The sequence below is a fragment of the Oncorhynchus gorbuscha genome, linkage group LG22 (assembly GCF_021184085.1).
Source record: "Oncorhynchus gorbuscha isolate QuinsamMale2020 ecotype Even-year linkage group LG22, OgorEven_v1.0, whole genome shotgun sequence".
Lineage (NCBI taxonomy): Eukaryota > Metazoa > Chordata > Actinopteri > Salmoniformes > Salmonidae > Oncorhynchus > Oncorhynchus gorbuscha.
The window spans coordinates 11,760,657-11,782,443 of record NC_060194.1 but is presented as its reverse complement, the minus strand read 5'-3'; the positions used below and the strand labels follow the sequence as shown (position 1 = coordinate 11,782,443).

Genomic DNA, 21,787 nt, shown 5'->3' with positions numbered 1-21,787 from the left:
CAGGTCCTCCGAGAGAGAGAAAGAAAGAGAGAAGGAGAGAATTAGAGAACGCACACTTAGATTTACACAGGACACCGAATAGGACAGGAGAAGTACTCCAGATAAACAAACTGACCCTAGCCCCCCGACACATAAACTACTGCAGCATAAATACTGGAGGCTGAGACAGGAGGGGTCAGGAGACACTGTGGCCCCATCCGAGGACACCCCCGGACAGGGCCAAACAGGAAGGATATAACCCCACCCACTTTGCCAAAGCACAGCCCCCACACCACTAGAGGGAAATCTTCAACCACCAACTTACCATCCTGAGACAAGGCCGAGTATAGCCCACAAAGATCTCCGACACGGTACAACCCAAGGGGGGGGGAACCCAGACAGGCCGACCACAACAGTGAATCAACCCACCCAGGGACGGCACGAGAGAGCCCCAGCAAGCCAGTGACTCAGCCCCCGTAACAGGGTTAGAGGCAGAGAATCCCAGTGGAAAAAGGGGAACCGGCCAGGCAGAGACAGCAAGGGCGGTTCGTTGCTCCAGAGCCTTTCCGTTCACCTTCCCACTCCTGGGCCAGACTACACTCAATCATATGACCCACTGAAGAGATGAGTCTTCAGTAAAGACTTAAAGGTTGAGACCGAGTTTGCGTCTCTGACATGGGTAGGCAGACCGTTCCATAAAAATGGAGCTCTATAGGAGAAAGCTCTGCCTCCAGCTGTTTGCTTAGAAATTCTAGGGACAATTAGGAGGCCTGCGTCTTGTGACCGTAGCGTACGTATAGGTATGTACGGCAGGACCAAATCAGAGAGGTAGGTAGGAGCAAGCCCATGTAATGCTTTGTAGGTTAGCAGTAAAACCTTGAAATCAGCCCTTGCTTTGACAGGAAGCCAGTGTAGAGAGGCTAGCACTGGAGTAATATGATCAAATTTTTTGGTTCTAGTCAGGATTCTAGCAGCCGTATTTAGCACTAACTGAAGTTTATTTAGTGCTTTATCCGGGTAGCCGGAAAATAGAGCATTGCAGTAGTCTAACCTAGAAGTGACAAAAGCATGGATTCATTTTTCTGCATCATTTTTGGACAGAAAGTTTCTGATTTTTGCAATGTTACGTAGATGGAAAAAAGCTGTCCTCGAAATGGTCTTGATATGTTCTTCAAAAGAGAGATCAGGGTCCAGAGTAACGCCGAGGTCCTTCACAGTTTTATTTGAGACGACTGTACAACCATTAAGATTAATTGTCAGATTCAACAGAAGATCTCTTTGTTTCTTGGGACCTAGAACAAGCATCTCTGTTTTGTCCGAGTTTAATAGTAGAAAGTTTGCAGCCATCCACTTCCTTATGTCTGAAACACATGCTTCTAGCGAGGGCAATTTTGGTGCTTCACCATGTTTCATTGAAATGTACAGCTGTGTGTCATCCGCATAGCAGTGAAAGTTTACATTATGTTTTCGAATAACATCCCCAAGAGGTAAAATATATAGTGAAAACAATAGTGGTCCTAAAACAGAACCTTGAGGAACACCGAAATGTACAGTTGATTTGTCAGAGGACAAACCATTCACAGAGACAAACTGATATCTTTCCGACAGATAAGACCTAAACCAGGCCAGAACATGTCCGTGTAGACCAATTTGGGTTTCCAATCTCTCCAAAAGAATGTGGTGATCGATGGTATCAAAAGCAGCACTAAGGTCTAGGAGCACGAGGACAGATGCAGAGCCTCGGTCCGATGCCATCAAAATGTCATTTACCACCTTCACAAGTGCCGTCTCAGTGCTATGATGGGGTCTAAAACCAGACTGAAGCATTTCGTATACATTGTTTGTCTTCAGGAAGGCAGTGAGTTGCTGCGCAACAGCCTTCTCTAAAATCTTTGAGAGGAATGGAAGATTCGATATAGGCCGATAGTTTTTTATATTTTCTGGGTCAAGGTTTGGCTTTTTCAAGAGAGGCTTTATTACTGCCACTTTTAGTGAGTTTGGTACACATCCAGTGGATAGAGAGCCGTTTATTATGTTCAACATAGGAGGGCCAAGCACAGGAAGCAGCTCTTTCAGTAGATTAGTTGGAATAGGGTCCAGTATACAGCTTGAAGGTTTAGAGGCCATGATTATTTTCATCATTGTGTCAAGAGATATAGTACTAAAACACTTGAGCGTCTCTCTTGATCCTAGGTCCTGGCAGAGTTGTGCAGACTCAGGACAACTGAGGTTTGGAGGAATACGCAGGTTTAAAGAGGAGTCCGTAATTTGCTTTCTAATAATCATAATCTTTTCCTCAAAGAAGTTCATGAATTTATCACTGCTAAAGTGCAAGTCATCCTCTCTTGGGGAATGCTGCTTTTTAGTTAGCTTTGCCACAGTATCAAAAAGGAATTTCGGATTGTTCTTATTTTCCTCAATTAAGTTAGAAAAATAGGACGATCGAGCAGCAGTAAGGGCTCTTCGGTACTGCACGGTACCATCCTTCCAAGCTAGTCGGAAGACTTCCAGTTTGGTGTGGCGCCATTTCCGTTCCAATTTTCTGGAAGCTTGCTTCAGAGCTCGGGTATTTTCTGTGTACCATGGAGCTAGTTTCTTATGAGAATTTTTTTAGTTTTTAGGGGTGCAACTGCATCTAGGGTATTGCGCAAGGTTAAATTGAGATCCTCAGTTAGGTGGTTAACGGATTTTTGTCCTCTGGCGTCCTTGGGTAGGCAGAGGGAGTCTGGAAGGGCATCAAGGAATCTTTGTGTTGTCTGTGAATTTATAGCACGACTTTTGATGTTCCTTGGTTGGGGTCTGAGCAGATTATTTGTTGCAATTGCAAACGTAATAAAATGGTGGTCTGATAGTCCAGGATTATGAGGAAAAACATTAAGATCCACAACATTTATTCCATGGGACAAAACTAGGTCCAGCGTATGACTGTGAGAGTGAGTGGGTCCAGAGACATGTTGGACAAAACCCACTGAGTCGATGATGGCTCCAAAAGCCTTTTGGAGTGGGTCTGTGGACTTTTCCATGTGAATATTAAAGTCACCAAAGATTAGAATATTATCTGCAATGACTACAAGGTCTGATAGGAATTCAGGGAACTCAGTGAGGAACGCTGTATATGGCCCAGGAGGCCTGTAAACAGTAGCTATAAAAAGTGATTGAGTAGGCTGCATAGATTTCATGACTAGAAGCTCAAAAGACGAAAACGTCATTTTTTTTTTGTAAATTGAAATTTGCTATCGTAAATGTTAGCAACACCTCCGCCTTTGCGGGATGCACGGGGGATATGGTCACTAGTGTAGCCAGGAGGTGAGGCCTCATTTAACACAGTAAATTCATCAGGCTTAAGCCATGTTTCAGTCAGGCCAATCACATCAAGATTATGATCAGTGATTAGTTCATTGACTATAATTGCCTTTGAAGTAAGGGATCTAACATTAAGTAGCCCTATTTTGAGATGTGAGGTATCATGATCTCTTTCAGTAATGACAGGAATGGAGGAGGTCTTTATCCTAGTGAGATTGCTAAGGCGAACACCGCCATGTTTAGTTTTGCCCAACCCAGGTCGAGGCACAGAGACGGTCTCAATGGTGATAGCTAAGCTGACTACACTAGCTAAGCTGACTACACTAACTAAGATAGGTATTCAACTCTGCCATTTTGAGATTCATGTAGTTAATCCTCTCTACTTTTTATCTTATGGTAATGCTCATCTCCTATAGCCTAATCATTTAGTCCACAAACTGTTGGCATCACATTCAGGCAGATTTTACTGTGTTCTCTATGTTATTAGCTCTTTCTAATGATTAAAAAAATGTACGGATTAAAAAGGTTTTTTTTGTGTGTGTGTTGTATTACCAGTCTTATATGTACACTGAAAACGAAAGCCAGTTCAACCTACATCAACTTTCAACCATTAGTAGTACTATGTCAGTCATGCTATTCCTTATCTAAATAGGTTGGCAAGATCCTGTTAATATAAGGGACCTCCTTGGCCTTAAGGCTTTGAATAGAGTTGTTGTTGTTGTTGTTGATGTTGTGTAGTGAAGGCTGGAGGGAGTCTGATTGGGCGGGCTGTTTACATATCTATCTGGACCTTTCTGCCTATTCCTGTCTGGTCCCCCATCCCTCTGTGGGCCAATTACCACTCCTGCTGTGTTTGTGTGTTTTCTGTGGTCATGGTGACAGAGTGACATGCATTAGCTATTACTCTGCAGGCTGGGTTACTTTAACCTTGTTCTCAGTGGGATTTTTGCCAGAAACACACAAATCAGAGTCCACACACACACACACACACACACACACGCGCGCGCACAAACTTAAATCATAACAAATTCCAGAACTGCAAATGTTAAATCCGTCCCAATATAAAATAAATAAATAATGAACCGAAGATCGCAATGCACCTCTGATGCTTTCAAAAGCAGACGTGGTTCATTGTATACGCACCATGTTCATTTATTTGCATCAGTGTGTCAATGTACCGACTCCAACTTCCCTGCCTGGTTTGGCTTACTAGAGACAGTTAGGTGGAAACATGGAAAGACACCACGCTTTAACCTTAAAGGCGCCAGGTTCCCCTGGATGGCTGTGAAATGACCCTCCATGCCTGTGACCTGCTGGTCGTTGGTGAACGTGATTTAGGCCTCCTTGATCATGTGAGGGAAATGTTCTGTTTTATGTATCAAATCAATGCTACTTCATAATCACTCATTAGATGGGTTCGTGCAGGTGACTGACTGATCGCTTATGGAGGAATCCTCACTATCACTGATTCTCAGCTTGGCAGTCGACAAGAATATTGCTATGGGAACAACCGAGGTGTCACAGTTTCAAGGTCTCAACTTGGAGGGAGAGAGAGCCTCGTTAGGTATTGGCCAGTCACATGTGCGAGCCACCGGTAGTGATGAATTAGTTATGCTAAATCATGCAAATATAACTTGTCTGTGTATAGCTGTATATAAGACAGCAGCTGGGACCGCCCCAACAGAGCTTCTGATAGACCTGCAGGGTGTGCAGAGTTTGTTGTAACCTCTCCAGCTTGCTGATAATAAAAAGTGATTCATTTTAAGATCGGCTTCAAGTGTCCCTTGTGTTGAATTTCCACCACAATCTGTTGGCAGAAGTCTCTTGGTAGCTCCCATCCATCTTTTTCATTTGGAATGGAACTCTGTGTCTCGCCTGTCTCTCTGTCACAAAAAGGACCTGGCCAACTCCCGTACCAAACATTCACCTGCCTCTTTCTTCAGATACTCTTGTGACATGAAGCGAACAAACCAAACCGTAGCTCTTTCACCATTTTAGAGGTTGGAGCTTGGTGCACCAGCATCTGAGAGTGGAAGGTGGCTCTGTTGACCCAATGCTTAGGTACACTGTGCCCAGGCTGGCCACATAGGCAATAAACCTGGCTGTCAGCAGCTGGGCAGAGTGGTCCTGCAGCAGGACCAAGGAGTTGAGCCCAGATTACCACAGGAGAGAGTTGTCAATGTCTACATGAGGCAGGTCCCCTTTACAGTAGGTACACTGTTCACAGGCTGGCCACGTAGGCAATAAACCTGGCTGTCAACAGCAGGACCAAGGAGTTGCAAATTGTCCGGGTAGCCATTTGATTACCTGCTCAGGAGTCTTATGGCTTGGGGGTAAAAGCTGTTGAGAAGCCTTTTGGCCCTAGACTTGGTGCTCCGGTACCGCTTGCCATGCGGTAGCAGAGAGAACAGTCTATGACTGGGGTGGTTGGGGTCTTTGACCATTTTTAGGGCTGTCCTCTGACACCACCTGGTGTAGAGGTCCTGGATGGCAGGCAGTTTAGCCCCAGTGATGTACTGGGCCGTATGCACTACCCTCTGTGGTGCCTTGTGGTCGGAGGTTGAGCAGTTGCCGTACCAGGCAGTGATGTAACCAGCCAGGATGCTCTCATTGTTGCAGCTGTAGAACCTTTTGAGGACTTGAGAACCTCTTGACGACTGTCTTGGTGTGTTTGGACCATTCTAGTTTGTTGGTGATGGGGACACCAAGGAACTTGAAGCTCTCAACCAGCTCCACGACAGCCACGTAAATGAGAATGGGGGCGTGCTCGGGCCTCCTTTTCCTGTAGACCACAATCATCTCCTTTGTCTTGATTACGTTGAGGGATAGGCTGTTATTCTGGCACCACCCAGCCAGGTCTCTGACGACCTCCCTATAGGCTGTCTCGTCGCTGTCAGTGATCAGGCATACCACTATTGTGTCGTCTGCAAACTTAATGATGGTGTTGGAGTCGTGCCTGGCCATGCAGTTGTCGGTGAACAGGGAGTACAGGAGGGGACTGAGCACGCACCCCTGAGGGGCTCCAGTGTTGAGGATAAGCGTGGAAAATGTGTTGCTACCTACCCTCACCACCTGGGGGAGGTCCGTCAGGAAGTCCAGGATTCAGTTGCAGAGGGAGTTGTTTAGTCCCAGGATCCTTAGCTTAGTGATGAGCTTTGAGAGCACTATGGTGTTGAACGCTGAGCTGTAATCAATGAATAGCATTCCCACGTAGGTGTTCCTTTTGTCCAGGTGGGAAAGGGCAGTGTGAAGTGCAATAGAGATTGCATCATCTGTGGACCTGTTTAGGCGGTATGCAAATTGGAGTGGGTCTAGGGTTTCTGGGATAATGGTGTTAATCTGAGCCATTACAAGCCTTTCAGAGGACTTCATGGATATGGACGTGAGTACTACGGGTCTGTAGTCATTTAGGCAGGTTACCTTAGTGCTATTGGGAACAGGGACTATGGTGGTCTGCTTGAAACATGTTGGTATTACAGACTCAAATGTTGGTATTACAGACCTGTTTAAAGATCTTACTCACGTCGGCTATGGGGAGCGTGATCACACAGTCATCCGGAACAGCTGATGCTCTCATGCATGCCTCAGTGTTGCTTGCCTCGAAGCGAGCATAGAAGTGATTTAGCTCGTCTGGTAGGCTTGTGTCACTGGGCAGCTTGCAGCTGTGCTTCCCGTTGTAGTCTGTAATAGTTTGCAGGCCCTGCCACATCCGACGCGCGTGGGGACGACGTCCTTGATGCACTTATTGATAAAGCCAGTGACTGATGTGGTATATCTTTGGTCTTGGCCATGGTGAAGAGTTTGGAATCTGATTGATTGATTGCTTCTGTGGACAGGTGTCTTTTATACAGGTAACAAGCTGAGAGTTCCCTTTAAGAGTGTGCTCCTAATCTCAGCTCATTACCTGTATAAATGACACCTGAGAGCCAGAAATCTTTCTGATTGAGAGGGGGTCAAATACTTATTTCCCTCATTAAAATGCAAATCAATTTAGAACATGTTTGACATGCGCTTTTCTGGATTTTTGTTTTGTTATTCTGTCATTTACTGTTGAAATAAACCTGCCATTAAAATTATAGACTGATCATTTCTTTGTCAGTGGGCAAATGTACAAAATCAGCAGGGGATCAAATACTTTTCCCCCTCACTGTACTCCTCAATGCCATCGAAAGAATCCTGGAACATATTCCAGTCTGTGCTAGCAAAACAGTCCTGTAGTTTAGCATCTGCTTCATCTGACCACTTTTTTATAGACCGAGTCACTGGTGCTTCCTGCTTTCATTTTTGCTTGAAAGCAGAAATCAAGGGGATATAATTATGGTCAGATTTGCCAAATGGAGGGCAAGGGAGAGCTTTCTATGCATCTCTGTGTGTGGAGTGAAGGTGATCTCTATTTTCTTCTCCCTCTGGTTGTGCATTTAACATGCTGATAGAAATGAGGTAAAACTGATTTAAGTTTCCCTGCATTAACGTCCCCGGCCACTAGGAGCGTCACCTCTGGGTGAGTGGTTCCTGTTTGCATATTTCCTTATACAGCTGACTCAGTGTGGTCTTAGTGCCAGCGTCCGTCTGTGCTGGTAAATAAACAGCCTCGGAAAAAAATTGATGAAAACTCTCTTGGGAAATAGTGTGGTCTACAGCTTATTATCAGCTACTCTACTTCAGGCGAGAAAAATCTAGAGACTTCCTTAGAATTTGTGACAGGAGGCTGTTGTTTAGAAATATACACAGACCACCCCCCCATCTTACCGGAGTGTGCTGTTCTTGCTAGCCGGTGCAGCTTATATCCCGCTAGCGGAATGTTTTCCATGTCGTAATTCAGCCACGATTCGGTGAAACATAAGATGTTACAGTTTTTGATGTCCCGTTGGTAGGATATTCGTGATCGTACCTCGTCTAATGTATTGTCCAATGATTGTACGTTGGCAAGTAATATTGATGGTAAGGGCAGATTTCCCACTCGCCGTCGGCGGATCCTTACGAGGCACCCAGTGCCGTGTCCTCTATACAGGCGTCTCTTTCTCCTGCCAATGGCAGGGATTTTGGCCTTGTCAGGTGTCTGAAGTACATCCTGCTTGGTGACGAAAAAAGATTTGTCTAATCCGAGGTGAATGATCATTGTCCTGATATCCAGAAGTTTGTTTTGCCATAAGATATGGTGGCAGAAACATTATGTACAAAATAAGTTACAAATAACGCAAAAAAAACCCACATAATAGTACAATTGGTTAGTCACCCGTAACATGGCTGCCATTTCTTCCGGGCACCATCTTCAATTAAGAGAAGGTTGCACAACATCCTGACTAGTGCCAGAGACACGTCCAAGAGAAGCACACGCAGTAGACTATAGACCACTGAGGGAATGAGTTATAAGAACATGCATATAGGAATGTGTTGTGGAACTTTTTTGTCAGAAGGGGCCGTGTGTTGAATTAAGTTATCCGGAGCTGAGCTCTTTTGGCAAGCATATGGTGAGAGTAACAGAGGAGGTGTGTTAGTTTGAGAAAGCATATGTATGTTTGCATGCACCAAACCCAACAGACTCAGAAGGCTAAATGTTCACCTTTTCAGTACGAACCATAAGTTACCCAAGTCTCCGGAATGAAGAAAAATCTTCCACTCCTCCGCCTTCCAGTTGCAGGAGGTGTTTGTGTTCAAGGGCTTTTCTCCAAATAATTTTCTGCAAGTTGGTAAATATAAATGTTTGCTTGTCCCCCAATATCAAATGGAGAGAAATGTCTCCAAAACAAATATCTGTGTATAGAACATAGCCTGTTCCTAACTGAGCAGTGTGTCCTTAAACTGCAAATATGTTGCATATTTTCAACTCTTTCTTTTTTCAATCTTTTAGCAGTCCTTATTATGACCAAAAAGGTAAAAGGTCAGTAAAGTACCAGGAGCCTATCTCCGGTTTCTCTAATGTGAGACAACTTGATGTACATGTTCACCCCCCTGGACAGGATGCTAGTCTATCACAGGACCTTACCTCCAATCTCTCTCCTCAATGCTGAGTGCCAAGCAGAGACTCATTTGACTCCCATTTTTTGTCTTTAGAATGACACAGCCGGAGCTCGAACTCTCAACCTTCCAATCTCAGGCCGGACACTCTTAACCAACAAGGCCATTACAAGTTAATATTCTATTTTGATTCAAACTGACAGTTGAGTTTTTGTGGGAACTTCTCTCTGAAAGGTTTTCTACCAAATTAAATTGAGTCTACAGCCATGAAGACTGCATTGACTTTTACATGGCTCAGTCATTTGGGCTCTTGGATGGGTAACTACATTCACTGTTCACTATTCAATGCTCCCTGTGTACACTTAGAGCGAGACTAATGAAGAGTTGGTTGTTTTGATCATCTATTTATACCATTTCACTTCATCATCACCCCCCCTCTCCCTTTCTCTCTCAATTGAATCTGCTCCTACAATTATCACTATGGGTGAAATGAGTTTGTTCGTTAATATCTCATCTGCCTCAGTTAATTGGATGCCTTGATTACAGGACTGATGAAAACACAACAACTGTTGATTGCAAAGTGTAACGAATATGCAAACGACATGAGCGTTGGAGCCTCAAGTTTGAGAGAGTTTTGAACGGTTCTCTACTGAAATATTTTTAACGTCTAGCTGCTGAATTAGTGTTCAGTGAACGTGATCTGTGGAGAAAGTAGGGGGCAGGGGAAATAAGGAAAGGGCTTGAAAAAGAGAGCAGGAAGGAGGGAGGAATGGCGATGAAGAGAGGTTGTTGAATAATTAAGCACAGAACACCTGTTGAACCGTCCTTCATTTCTTACCTAATACACATTCATCGCAATATACAGAGTCTTTTTAACATCATCACTGGAAACCAATGTTAACCTTCATGCACACTGTAGAGCTCTTCCCATGGTACTTGATTAGTCATTATTAACTATTATAAACTGGGAGGTTCGAACCCTGAATGCTGATTGGCTGACAGCCATTGTATATCAGACCGTATACCAGGGGTATGACAAAACATTTCTTTTTACTGCTTTAAATACGTTGGTAACCAGTTTATAACCCGTTCAATAAGGCAAATCAAACTTTATTTGTCACATGCTCCGAATACAAGTGTAGACCTTACATTGAAATGCTTACTTACAAGCCATTAACCAACAGTGCAGTTCAAACCCTCAGGGGTTTGTGATATTTACATATTATTATACATTTTTGGGGGGTGATATATCGGCAATATACCACAGCTAAGGGCTGTGTCAAGGCACTCAGCGATGCGTTGTGCATAAAAACAGCCCTTAGCTGTGGTATATTGGCCATATACCACACCTCCTCGGGCCTTATTGCTTAACAAATACCATGGCATTGTTGATTACTTGTTTCCAATTGGGTTGACAAGCATTCTAGAGCATGCATTATTTACCTATAATGCACAGTATATTTGCATGGTAGAATTCAATGGCTATAGTTCCTTCTTAAACCTTCTATGTTTGACGGATCACCATCTCAAGCTGAACTTCGGCAAGACGGAGCTGCTCTTCCTCCCGGGGAAGGACTGCCCGTTCCATGATCTCGCCATCACGGTTGACAACTCCATTGTGTCCTCCTCCCAGAGCGCTAAGAACCTTGGCGTGATCCTGGACAACACCCTGTCGTTCTCAACTAACATCAAGGCGGTGGCCCGTTCCTGTAGGTTCATGCTCTACAACATCCGCAGAGTACGACCCTGCCTCACACAGGAAGCGGCGCAGGTCCTAATCCAGGCACTTGTCATCTCCCGTCTGGATTACTGCAACTCGCTGTTGGCTGGGCTCCCTGCCTGTGCCATTAAACCCCTTCAACTCATCCAGAACGCCGCAGCCCGTCTAGTGTTCAACCTTCCCAAGTTCTCTCACGTCACCCCGCTCCTCCGCTCTCTCCACTGGCTTCCAGTTGAAGCTCGCATCCGCTACAAGACCATGGTGCTTGCCTACGGAGCTGTGAGGGGAACGGCACCTCAGTACCTCCAGGCTCTGATCAGGCCCTACACCCAAATAAGGGCACTGCGTTCATCCACCTCTGGCCTGCTCGCCTCCCTACCACTGAGGAAGTACAGTTCCCGCTCAGCCCAGTCAAAACTGTTCGCTGCTCTGGCTCCCCAATGGTGGAACAAACTCCCTCACGACGCCAGGACAGCGGAGTCAATCACCACCTTCCGGAGACACCTGAAACCCCACCTCTTTAAGGAATACCTAGGATAGGATAAAGTAATCCTTCTCACCCCCCTCCCCTTAAAATATGTAGATGCACTATTGTAAAGTGGCTGTTCCACTGGATGTCATAAGGTGAATGCACCAATTTGTAAGTCGCTCTGGATAAGAGCGTCTGCTAAATGACTTAAATGTAAATGTAATGTAAATGTTTGAGCTGGGGGTTTTTTACCACATTTTCCTCCCCAATTTCATGGTATCCAATTGTTAGTAGCTACTATCTTGTCTCATCGCTACGGGCTCGGGAGAGACGAAGGTCGAAAGTCATGTGTCCTCCGATACTCAACCAGCCGCACTGCAGCCCGCCACAGCGCCCTTAACCACTGCGCCACCCGGGAGGCCCTTGAGCTGCTTTTGAAAAGTCGAATTTAAAACATTATTGCCATTGTTGAATTCGATTTTCATAATGACAAGCAAGGACTGATGTTTTGGTTAGCTAAACTAGCAAGTCTGGTTGTTTGGCTACCACGGCAACTACTGTAGCTAACTAGTAAACTTGATAGCTACCTCAGTGGATGTTGAACACATTTCTACCGGCAAATGTGTTACATTATAGCCAAGGTCCCATGCGTTCTCTGGAAAATGATAATGAACTCCGCGCTCTATGCGTTCTCTGGAAAACAATGCAACTCCGTGGAAAGTCAGTTCCACTCTGCTAGCACGTCGTGGAACAGACCTTCCACGTCGTTCATTATTTTCCATAGAACGCATAGCCTCTCGTTGATTATCCCTTACACAATTAATTCCTGAACAGCCAGGCATGATTCATTGAAATTAGCAACTCAACCAAGTGTGCGTTTGGGCGTGCATATTAAAATATCTTACAAATAGCCTCCATTCACTCAGTGCTTTATGTAAACACATTAATTATGTGTAGACATACTGCCATATACATACATTTTTACACTGTATATATAACATGTGCTTGGTCAAATATAACTTATATGGTCCTGTGCTATGTATAGCTTTTTGTTTAGATATGCTCTTACTGGGTCTTACTGTAAATAATGAATAGGCTCCCTCTAGTCTTTATGAATATTTCTGGTAGCTCCTAGAAAGCATGGGTATCTTTAAGTGTCATGTCGTGCCTTTGGTGTGTATAAAAAGTATTTTCAACTTATATTTTGGGGTAAAGTCCATTTTAATGTATTTCAATTTGAAGAACTTGTTTTGACTATCAATTTAAATTGAACCATGATATAAATGGACATTTTGAAACTAAACATCTGATACTTTGTTTACCTTGGCAGCTACCTCCCGAGTGGTGCAGCGGTCTGCATCTTGGTGCTAGATGTGTCACTACAGACCCTGGTTCGATTCCAGGCTGTATCACAACCGGCCGTGATTGAGAGTCCCATAGGGAGGCGCACAATTGTCCCAGCGATGTACGGATTAGGGTTTGGCCGCCGTTGACTTGCCTAGTTAAATAAAGGTTAAGTATAAAATAAAATCTCCTGTCTGTGCTCTTGTAAAAGATGGGCACATAGACACTATCTCAAGGCTACCATTAATTTACTCAGAACACTGCTGAGTATAGATAATAATCATGTACGTCTTTCAAACATAGAGTTGAGTTTGGATGAATTTGGCTATAAGAAAAAAAGCTAACATTCTGTACATGTAACGGCACGGTGTTGTATCAACAAATCGTTGGAATGTCGACCAGTCAAATAACTGAAATTCAACCAAATAAGGGAAATTATTTTTCTATCCTCCCTTCTCTGTCTCAGGCTGCAGCTGACTTTGTGAAGGCCCACTTGCCAGAGTCTCTGAGGCAGCAGCTGCTGTCCTATGACAGGGAGAAGAGGGAGGGCGTTCTCACCTACCACAGCATCCTGGAGCAGCGCATCCTGGCTGTGGACCGAGACATGGTGGACAAGCTCTCCGCCAATCATGACGAAGCAGGTGAGGGACCGTTTTGCCAATAATTAATAAGATTGCATGTACAGGGGGAACCTGATCCTAGATCAGCACTCCTACTCTGAGACGTTTTGTGAATACGAGCCCAGGTGTTACACATTAAAAAGGTGGCAACAATGGGGGAGGGGTTAAGACAGTAGGTCTTCAGTAGGAAACGAAAATATGTGTTCTTATTGGACAAGTTAAGGTAGTGCCTCCCTGTTTCACTCTGTTTTCCACCTATTGAACGTAACCCAGGTTAAGACTGGTCAGAGTTGACCCTCTCTGTAAAACATCCTAATGACGTTCTGCGTAGAGAAAACAGAAAGACACGGAACACTTTTTATAAATGTAAAGCACTTTTTTAGATGTTTTACAGATTTTGTCTATGAAGAAGAAAAGCCGTATACCTCAAATGTAGTATTATTTGTTATGGCGACGGTGAAATGTCTCCACGTAGAAGACCTTTTGAAGGTCAAGACATAAAGTCAGTGTCGCATCCCTTTGTTGCCCAGGGAGATTTATTGTCAGCCCTGAGAAATGGATTAGATGCCTGTACTGGAAACAGTACCTTATAAATCAATTCCAATGGAAGTGGAGGACATGGGCAGAATGAAAAGATAAACCTTTGTCAGATAAGTTATTAGGGCCAGGAATAGCATTCACTCCTGTTACTCTGATGCTTTCATTGTTATGATATACACTGAGTGTATAAAACATTGGGAACACTTTCCTAATATTGAGTTGCACCCCTCCTTTGCCCTCAGAACAGCCTCAATTCATCAGGGCATGGACTCTAAAAGGTATCGAAAGCATTCCACAGGGATGCTGGCCCATGTTGACTCCAATGCTTCCCACAGTCTTGTCAAGTTGGCTGGATGTCCTTTTGGGTGGTGGCCCATTCTTGATACACACGGGAAACTGAAAAACCCAGCAGCGTTGCAGTTCTTGACACACTCAAAGCGGTGCGCCTGGCACCTACTGTCTTGCCCATTCACCCTCTGAATGGCGCACAGACACAATCCATGTCTTAATTGTCTCAAAGCTTAAAAATCCCTTTTTAACCTGTCTACTCCCCTTCATCTACACTGATTTGAAGTGGATTTAACAAGTGACATCAATAAGGGATCAGAGCTTTCACCTGGTCAGTCTGTGTCATGGAAAGAGCAGGTGTTCTTAATGTTTTGTACACTCAGTGTAAATACACTCTGGCGTTTAGTATTGCGCTTGATTAGTAGACTAGGATACACATATTGTATTCTGAGAATGAGAAACACAGGTGAAAAATGTTTTCTAGTAAACTTAAAGGGACATCACATTTTTAAAAATCAAAGTTCGTCAAATGTTTTCATTACTTCACAGTAGTCTAATATCAAAATAGATCCACGTCCCAGGCCATCGGTTGTGTAGATCTAGCTATGGTTTTGTCCCTTTAAAAAATAAAAAAAACAATTTCTCTCTCTCTCTTAGGCACTACATGTCTGGTGGCCCTGCTATCAGACCGGGAGCTAACAGTGGCCAACGTTGGGGACTCGCGGGGCGTGCTGTGTGACAAGGATGGGAATGCAGTGGCCCTGTCACATGACCACAAGCCCTACCAGCTCAAAGAGCGCAAGAGGATCAAGAGGGCAGGTGAGTGATGCATGGATCAAAAGGACCACAACGTTATGGGGACGTTGTGGAGACGTTTGTGTCAAACCAAGCTAAACTGTAAATACTACAGAGTTAAGTCACGCTAAATTTCACAGGGCTGTTTTAGAACGGAACTAAAAAAGCATTTTGAATGAAAAAAATCTCAATTGAAAATGCTTCTCAGTCCAGCACCAGGCTTCAAGGTCCCGTGCTGTCAAAATTATGTTTTGTTCTGTGTTTCCAAACCTCTCTGCCAATAACATCTACTTTTCCCCTCCCAAATCAGACCACTCCCAGACAGTCCTAGCAAAATTCTTGTTTCAGAAATAGTGTTTTGCTAAAAAGCTATTTTTCTTTCTTTTTGACCATTTCAATGGAATGTACTTAATTTTTACCAAGAATATTGACAATAAAAATCTGCTGCATTGGGCCTTCAAACTGTCCAGGAAACAAACTGTCACAGAAACAAAACACACATACATTTCCTTGGCTGTGGCAGGCAGTGTATAATTATCCTCATAAAATGTTTCCCACATTTCAGCAGATCACAATGGCACGCTAGGATGAATCACTAGAATGAATCAGTGTCAAATGGAGAGACTAAGAATTGCAGCCTTGAGTCGCCACCTGTTGGCCCTCTTTGGAAATGCAAACAGTGATGTCTTATCAAATCCATTCAAATTTTGTTGGTCACATACACATATTTAGATGTTATTGTGGGTGTAGCAAAATGCTTGTGTTCCTAGCTCCAACAGTGCAGCAGTATCTAACAATTCACAACAATACACACAAATTTAAAAGTAAAATAATGGAATTAAGAAATACAAATATTAGATCGAGCAATGTCGCAGTGGCATTGACTAAAATGCAGTAGAATAGAAAACAGTATATACATATGAGAAAACTAAAGCAGTATGTAAACATTATTAAAGTGACCATTTCTATGTACATAGGGCAGCAGCCTCTAAGGTGCAGTGTTACGTAACCAGGTAGAAGCCGGCAAGTGATGGTTATTTAACTGTCTGATGGCCTTGAGATAGAAGCAGTTTTTCAGTCTCTCGGTCCCAGCTTTGATGCACAGGTACAGACCTCACATTTTGGATGATAGTGGGGTGAACAGGCCGTGGCTCGGGTTGTTGATGTCCTTGATGATCTTTTTGGCCTCCCCGTGACATCGGGTGCTGTAGGTGTCCTGGAGAGTAGATAGTTTACCCTCTGTGATGCGTTGGGCAGACCGCACCAACCTCTGGAGAGCCCTGTGGTTGCAGGCAGTGCAGTTGCTGTACCAAGTGGTGATACAGCCCGAACAGGATGCTCTCAATTTTGCATCCGTAAAAGTTTGCGGGGGTTTTAGAGGCCAAGCCCCTAAAATTTATTCAGCCTCCTGAGGTTGATGAGGCGCTGTTGCACCTTCTTCACCACACTGTCTGTGTGGGTGGACCATTTCAGATCGTCAGTGATTTGTACGCCAAGGAGCTTGAAGCTTTCCACCATCACTGCGGTCCCGTCAATCTGGATGGGGGGGTGCTCCCTCAGCTGTTTTCTGAAGTCCACGATCAGCTCCTTCGTTTTGTTGACGTTGAGTGAGAGGTTATTTTCCTGGCACCACTCTCCCAGGGCTCTCACCTCCTCCCTGTACGCTGTCTCGTCATTGTTGCTAATCAGGTCTACTACTGTTGTGTCTTCTGCAAACTTGATGATTGAGTTGGAGGCATATGTGGCCATGCAGTCATGGGTGAACAGGGAGTACAGGAGGGGGCTGAGCACGCACCCTTGTGGGGCCCCTGTGTTGAGGATCGGCAAAGTGGAGGTGTTGTTTCTACCTTCAACACCTGGGGGCGGCCCGTCAGGAAGCCCAGCTTAATGATGAGCTTGGAGGGTACTATGGTGTTGAATGCTGAGCTATAGTCAATGAACAGCATTCTTACATAGGTATTCCTCTTGTCCAGATGGGATAGGGCATTGTGCAGTGCGATGGTGATTGCATCGTCGGTGGATCTATTTGGGCGGTAAGCAAATCGAAGTGGGTCTAGGGTGTCAGGTAAGGTGGAGGTGATCTGATCCTTGACTAGCCTCTCAAAGCACTTCATGATGACAGAAGTGAGTGCTACAGGGAGATAGTGATTTAGTTCAGTTATCTTTGCCTTCTTTGGTACAGGAACAATGGTGGACATCTTGAAGCAAGTGGGGACAGCAGACTGGGATAGGGATAGATTGAATATGTCCGTAAACACACCAGCCAGCTGTTCTGCGCATGAGGACATGGCTAGAGATGCCGTCTGGGCCGGCAGCCTTGCGAGGGTTATTAGCTCTGACAAATGATAGGAAGCACTAATATATCCTGTGCTGGATTTTGTCAGTGGTGGAAAAAGTACCCAATTGTCATACTTGAGTAAAAGTGTAATAGAAAATTACTCAAGTAAAAGTGAAAGTTACTCAGTAAAATACTACTTGAGTAAAAGTCTAAAAGTATTTGGTTTTAAATATACGTAAGTTTCACAAGTGGATTGAATTCCTAAAATATACCTAAGTATCAAAGTAAAATTATAAATCATTTCAAATTCCTTATATTAACCAAAGCAGGCAGTAGCATTTTCTTGTTTTTAAAATGTATGGATAGCCAGGGGCACACTCCAACACTCAGACATCATTTACAAACTATGCATTTGTTTTTAGTGATTCCGCCAGAACATAGGCAGTAGGGATGACCATGTGTTCTCTTGATAAGTGTGGGAATTTCACAATTTTCCTTTTCTGCTCAGCATTCAAAATGTAACGTGTACTTTGGTTTGCCGGTGAAAATGTATGGAGTAAAAAATACATCATTTTAGGAATGTAGTGAAGTAAAAGTTTTTACAAATCTGTAAAGTAAAGTACAGATACCCAGAAAAACTACTTAAGTAGTACTTTCAAGTATTTTTACTTAAGTACTTTACGCCACTGGATATGGTAAATATAATATTTATAGATATATAGATATTGTGTACTTTGACTAGGATACAGACATTTCTCTGCTCAGTCTGCACTTTTTTCTGTGTTGTTTTCTGTGTACACAATGAATGACCAATGTCCCAGTGTGGAATAATAAAGTTACAGGTAGTTTAATTCAATTGCATTCGCCCTTCCATTCCTTCACCACCAGGGGGCTTCATAAGCTTCAACGGTTCATGGCGAGTCCAGGGCATCCTGGCCATGTCTCGATCGCTGGGCGACTACCCCCTGAAGAACCTCAACGTGGTCATCCCCGATCCTGACGTGTTGACCTTTGACCTGGACAAGCTGCAGCCCGAGTTCATGATCCTAGCGTCGGACGGCCTGTGGGACGCCTTCAGCAACGAGGAGGCGGTGCGCTTTGTGCGCGAGCGCCTGGACGAGCCACACTACGGTGCCAAGAGCATTGTGCTGCAGTCCTTTTACCGCGGCTGCCCAGACAACATCACTGTCATGGTGGTCAAGTTCAAGAGTGGTCCTGTGGGGAGCAGGGCTGGGGAGTAGAGGTGGTGATGAGGTCACAATGTCATGATAGGGTCATCATTATTGTTAGATTGTCTCTTCTCCCTTGTTGATAGTGTAGCAAGTTATCAACCTGGGGAGGATTGGGAACTGTCGCAACCCGGATACCTGGCATTCTCTTTGACACGCACGTACCCCTACACCCAAAACTATTTGTTTTCATTTCTGACCATAACTTTTGGAAAGATACACATTTTTGTTTGATATATGGATTTTACTCTGAAGCTGGAGTGCTAGATCGTCCTGACACACACACCTCCGTCTCACACGTTGGCATTCAGCATGAACACTAATCTCATACATTCAACCTTTACTGACACACAACTGGAGATCACCCCTTCTGCATCAATGAGAAGATGACTCTCTGACTCAACCAGCACTGCATACTGTGATCTACTGTTCTCTACCAACAAACAACAGCAGTGTGTTCTACTGTCAAAGGACTGACACTGTCCTGAAGAGAAGAAAAAAAGAAAAAAAATGTAACTTTTGGGACTTTTATTGTTGTGGAATGATAAGCCCTTAAATCAGCCCATAAAAATGCTGTAAGTTCCTTGGTCGTATACAGGATCAAACCCTGACTTAGCTCCAGCCATTGCCTTTTTTTTGTTAACACAGTCTTAACCAGGCTGATGTATAGTTACTCTATTATGGTACTGGACCTGTATAGGATATTTGTTTAGCCTATCCATGTTTGGGAAAGATCTGTGAAAGTTAGCACACAGGTGTTGGTGCGTCCGTCGGAATCGACTGATTCAAAGGCTACACAGCTGAGACAGCAAGGCTAATTGCCAGTAATATGCAATATGATTGGAGTGAATACTGATGTGTCAATAAGGCCAGGATCATGTTAGAGACCAAGGATGGCCAACTTTGCTCTGGAAGTAGCAGCAGTGTGTGCAGGGTTTCATTCCAGCCCAGCACACCTGATTCAAAGAGTTTTAAGTAATAAAGACTACACACACGGGTTATCCAGGAACAGTTGGCCACCCTTGTGTTAGTTTTACTACTGTACTACTGTATTGAATACTAAAATTACTACTGTATTTCATAGGTACATTTTATGCTTGAAATTGTGGCAAACCTTTTATAATTTAACAATGTACCTTATTTGCCTTATTTGTTGATTCCGTTTTAATATTATTGCCAAAACAAAACATATACAGCTGTTTATTGTTGACCTTTACACACGCATAAGTCGACGATGTAACAACAAGCGTCGCTTGGAGACAGCTCACCAACAAGTCACTCGTATACTCTGCCAAACACAAAATGTATGACTTTGCTGAATACAGTCTGTCAGTATTAAAATTCAATGCTACCTTGTGAAATGTTTTTGTTGTCCTTACTTTTGCCAATTTGAAAGAGAACGTGCAGAGAGTTAGCTGCAACTGCCTTCTCAGATATAACACGGTCAATTACTTATAAAATATGTATATTGGGTCCAATCAAAATGGAGGCCTATTTTAATTGTATAATAGAGCAAAAATAATAAGTAAATGAAATCTCGAGTCACAGATTTGGCTGACCTCTGTTGCCTATTCATACATATCAATGTGTATGTGCAGGGTCGGACTTAGTGATTTGGAGGCCCCAGGCAGGGTCCAGTCTGAGGCCCACAAGCGAGTGCACCAACATTTTCAATGGGTTTTTTATGTACCATGAACACAACCAAAAAAATCACTTCAAAAAGTTGGTTACCATCACACATTCATCCAAAATATTTCCAGCATCCGAACAGTGAACTCACCAACTTTTTTGGCACAATTTTTTAAAAATTGTTTTATTATTATTACTAGTATAATTTGTTTTAATTATGCCCCGCTTTAATTATGATGATGTGAGGCCTGAGGCAATTGCCTGTTCTGCCTAATGGTAAAGTCCGCCACTGTGTATGTGACCTTTCTGTAGCCTAATAACCAAGTATGGCCACCAAGAAATAGTGCAGTACAATCTGGGGCCAGAGAGAAACCACAATGATGTATGCAAATATTGAGCCAAACAATTACATGTCACGTTCTGACCTTTATTTCCTGTGTTTTGTATTTAGTTAGTATGGTCAGGGCGTGAGTTGGGTGGGCAGTCTATGTTTGTTTTTCTATGTTTTGGGTATTTCTATGTTTCAGCCTAGTATGGTTCTCAATCAGAGGCAGGTGTCATTAGTTGTCTCTGATTGAGAATCATACTTAGGTAGCCTGGGTTTCACTGTGTGTTGGCGGGTGATTGTTTCTGTCTCTGTGATTGCACCAGATAGGACTGTTTTGAGGTTTCACATTTATTGTTTTTTGTAGTCAGTTGTTCATGTGTACCTTAACGTATTAAAAAGAACCATGGACACTTACCACGCCGCGTATTGGTCCTCTGATCCGTTTCGCCTCTCCTCTTCGGAAGAAGAGGAGGAAATTCATTACAGAATCACCCACCCAAATCGGACCAAGCGGCGTGGTAAAGGACAGCGACGACAGCAGCAGCAGCATCAACAACAGAGGCCAGCATCACAGGACTCCTGGACATGGGAGAGATACTGAACAGAGAGGGACCCTGGGCACAGGCTGGGGAAAATCGCCGCCCCAAAGCAGAGCTGGAGGCAGCGAGAGCTGAGCGGCGGCAATATGAGGAGCCAGCACGGCAGTGCGACAGGTACGAGAGGCAGCCCCAAAAAAATTTTGGGAAGGGGGCACTCGAGGTGTGGTACTAAGCCAGGTAGCAGACCTGAGCTCACGCCTCAGGCTTATTATAAGCAGTGCATTACTGGTCAGGCACCGTGTTATGCGGTTAAGCGCATGGTGTCGCCAGTGCGTGTCCATAGCCCGGTGCGCTATAGGGCAGCCCCCCGAAAGTGCCATGCGAGTGTGGGCATTGAGCCAGGGCGTATGGTGCCTGCTCAGCGGGTCTGGTCGCCGGTACGCAGTTTTGGTCCAGGTTATCCTGCGCCGGCTCTGCGTGCTGTGTCTCCGGTGCGCTGGGAGGGTGCAGTGCGTCCTCTGCCTGCGCTCCGCTCGTGCCGGGCAACTGTGGGAGTGGAGCCTAAGGGAGAGGTGCGTGTAGTAAGCACTAGATCTCCCGTGCTTACCCACAGCCCGGTTCAACCTGTGCCTGCACTCTGGAGGGTCCGGGCTAGAGTAGTTGTCCAGCCTGGGGAAGTGGTGCCAAGGTTGCGCACCAGAGCTCCAGTGCTCCCCCACAGCCCGGTCTTTCAGGCTCCTCCTAACACCAAGCCTCTTGAAGGTCTCC

General features: G+C 44.4%; 1 protein-coding gene across 2 annotated transcripts in view; it reads left to right on the top strand.

The window, feature by feature from the left end:
* Nucleotides 1-19,884, top strand: part of LOC124010079 (protein phosphatase 1L) — a 33,168-nt gene extending 13,284 nt beyond the window's left edge. Inside the window, exons 1-4 of one of the 2 annotated variants that reach the window (XM_046322420.1) lie at nt 12,779-12,941; nt 13,240-13,414; nt 14,879-15,040; nt 18,183-19,884. In XM_046322420.1, the coding sequence (XP_046178376.1) occupies nt 13,378-13,414; nt 14,879-15,040; nt 18,183-18,535 (552 nt within the window). In that variant the 5' untranslated portion in view covers nt 12,779-12,941; nt 13,240-13,377 and the 3' untranslated portion in view covers nt 18,536-19,884. Of the gene's footprint in view, nt 1-12,778; nt 12,942-13,239; nt 13,415-14,878; nt 15,041-18,182 lie in introns of those variants that run through there. The other variant, XM_046322419.1, reaches the window with a different exon arrangement.
* Nucleotides 19,885-21,787: the final 1,903 nt, after the last annotated feature.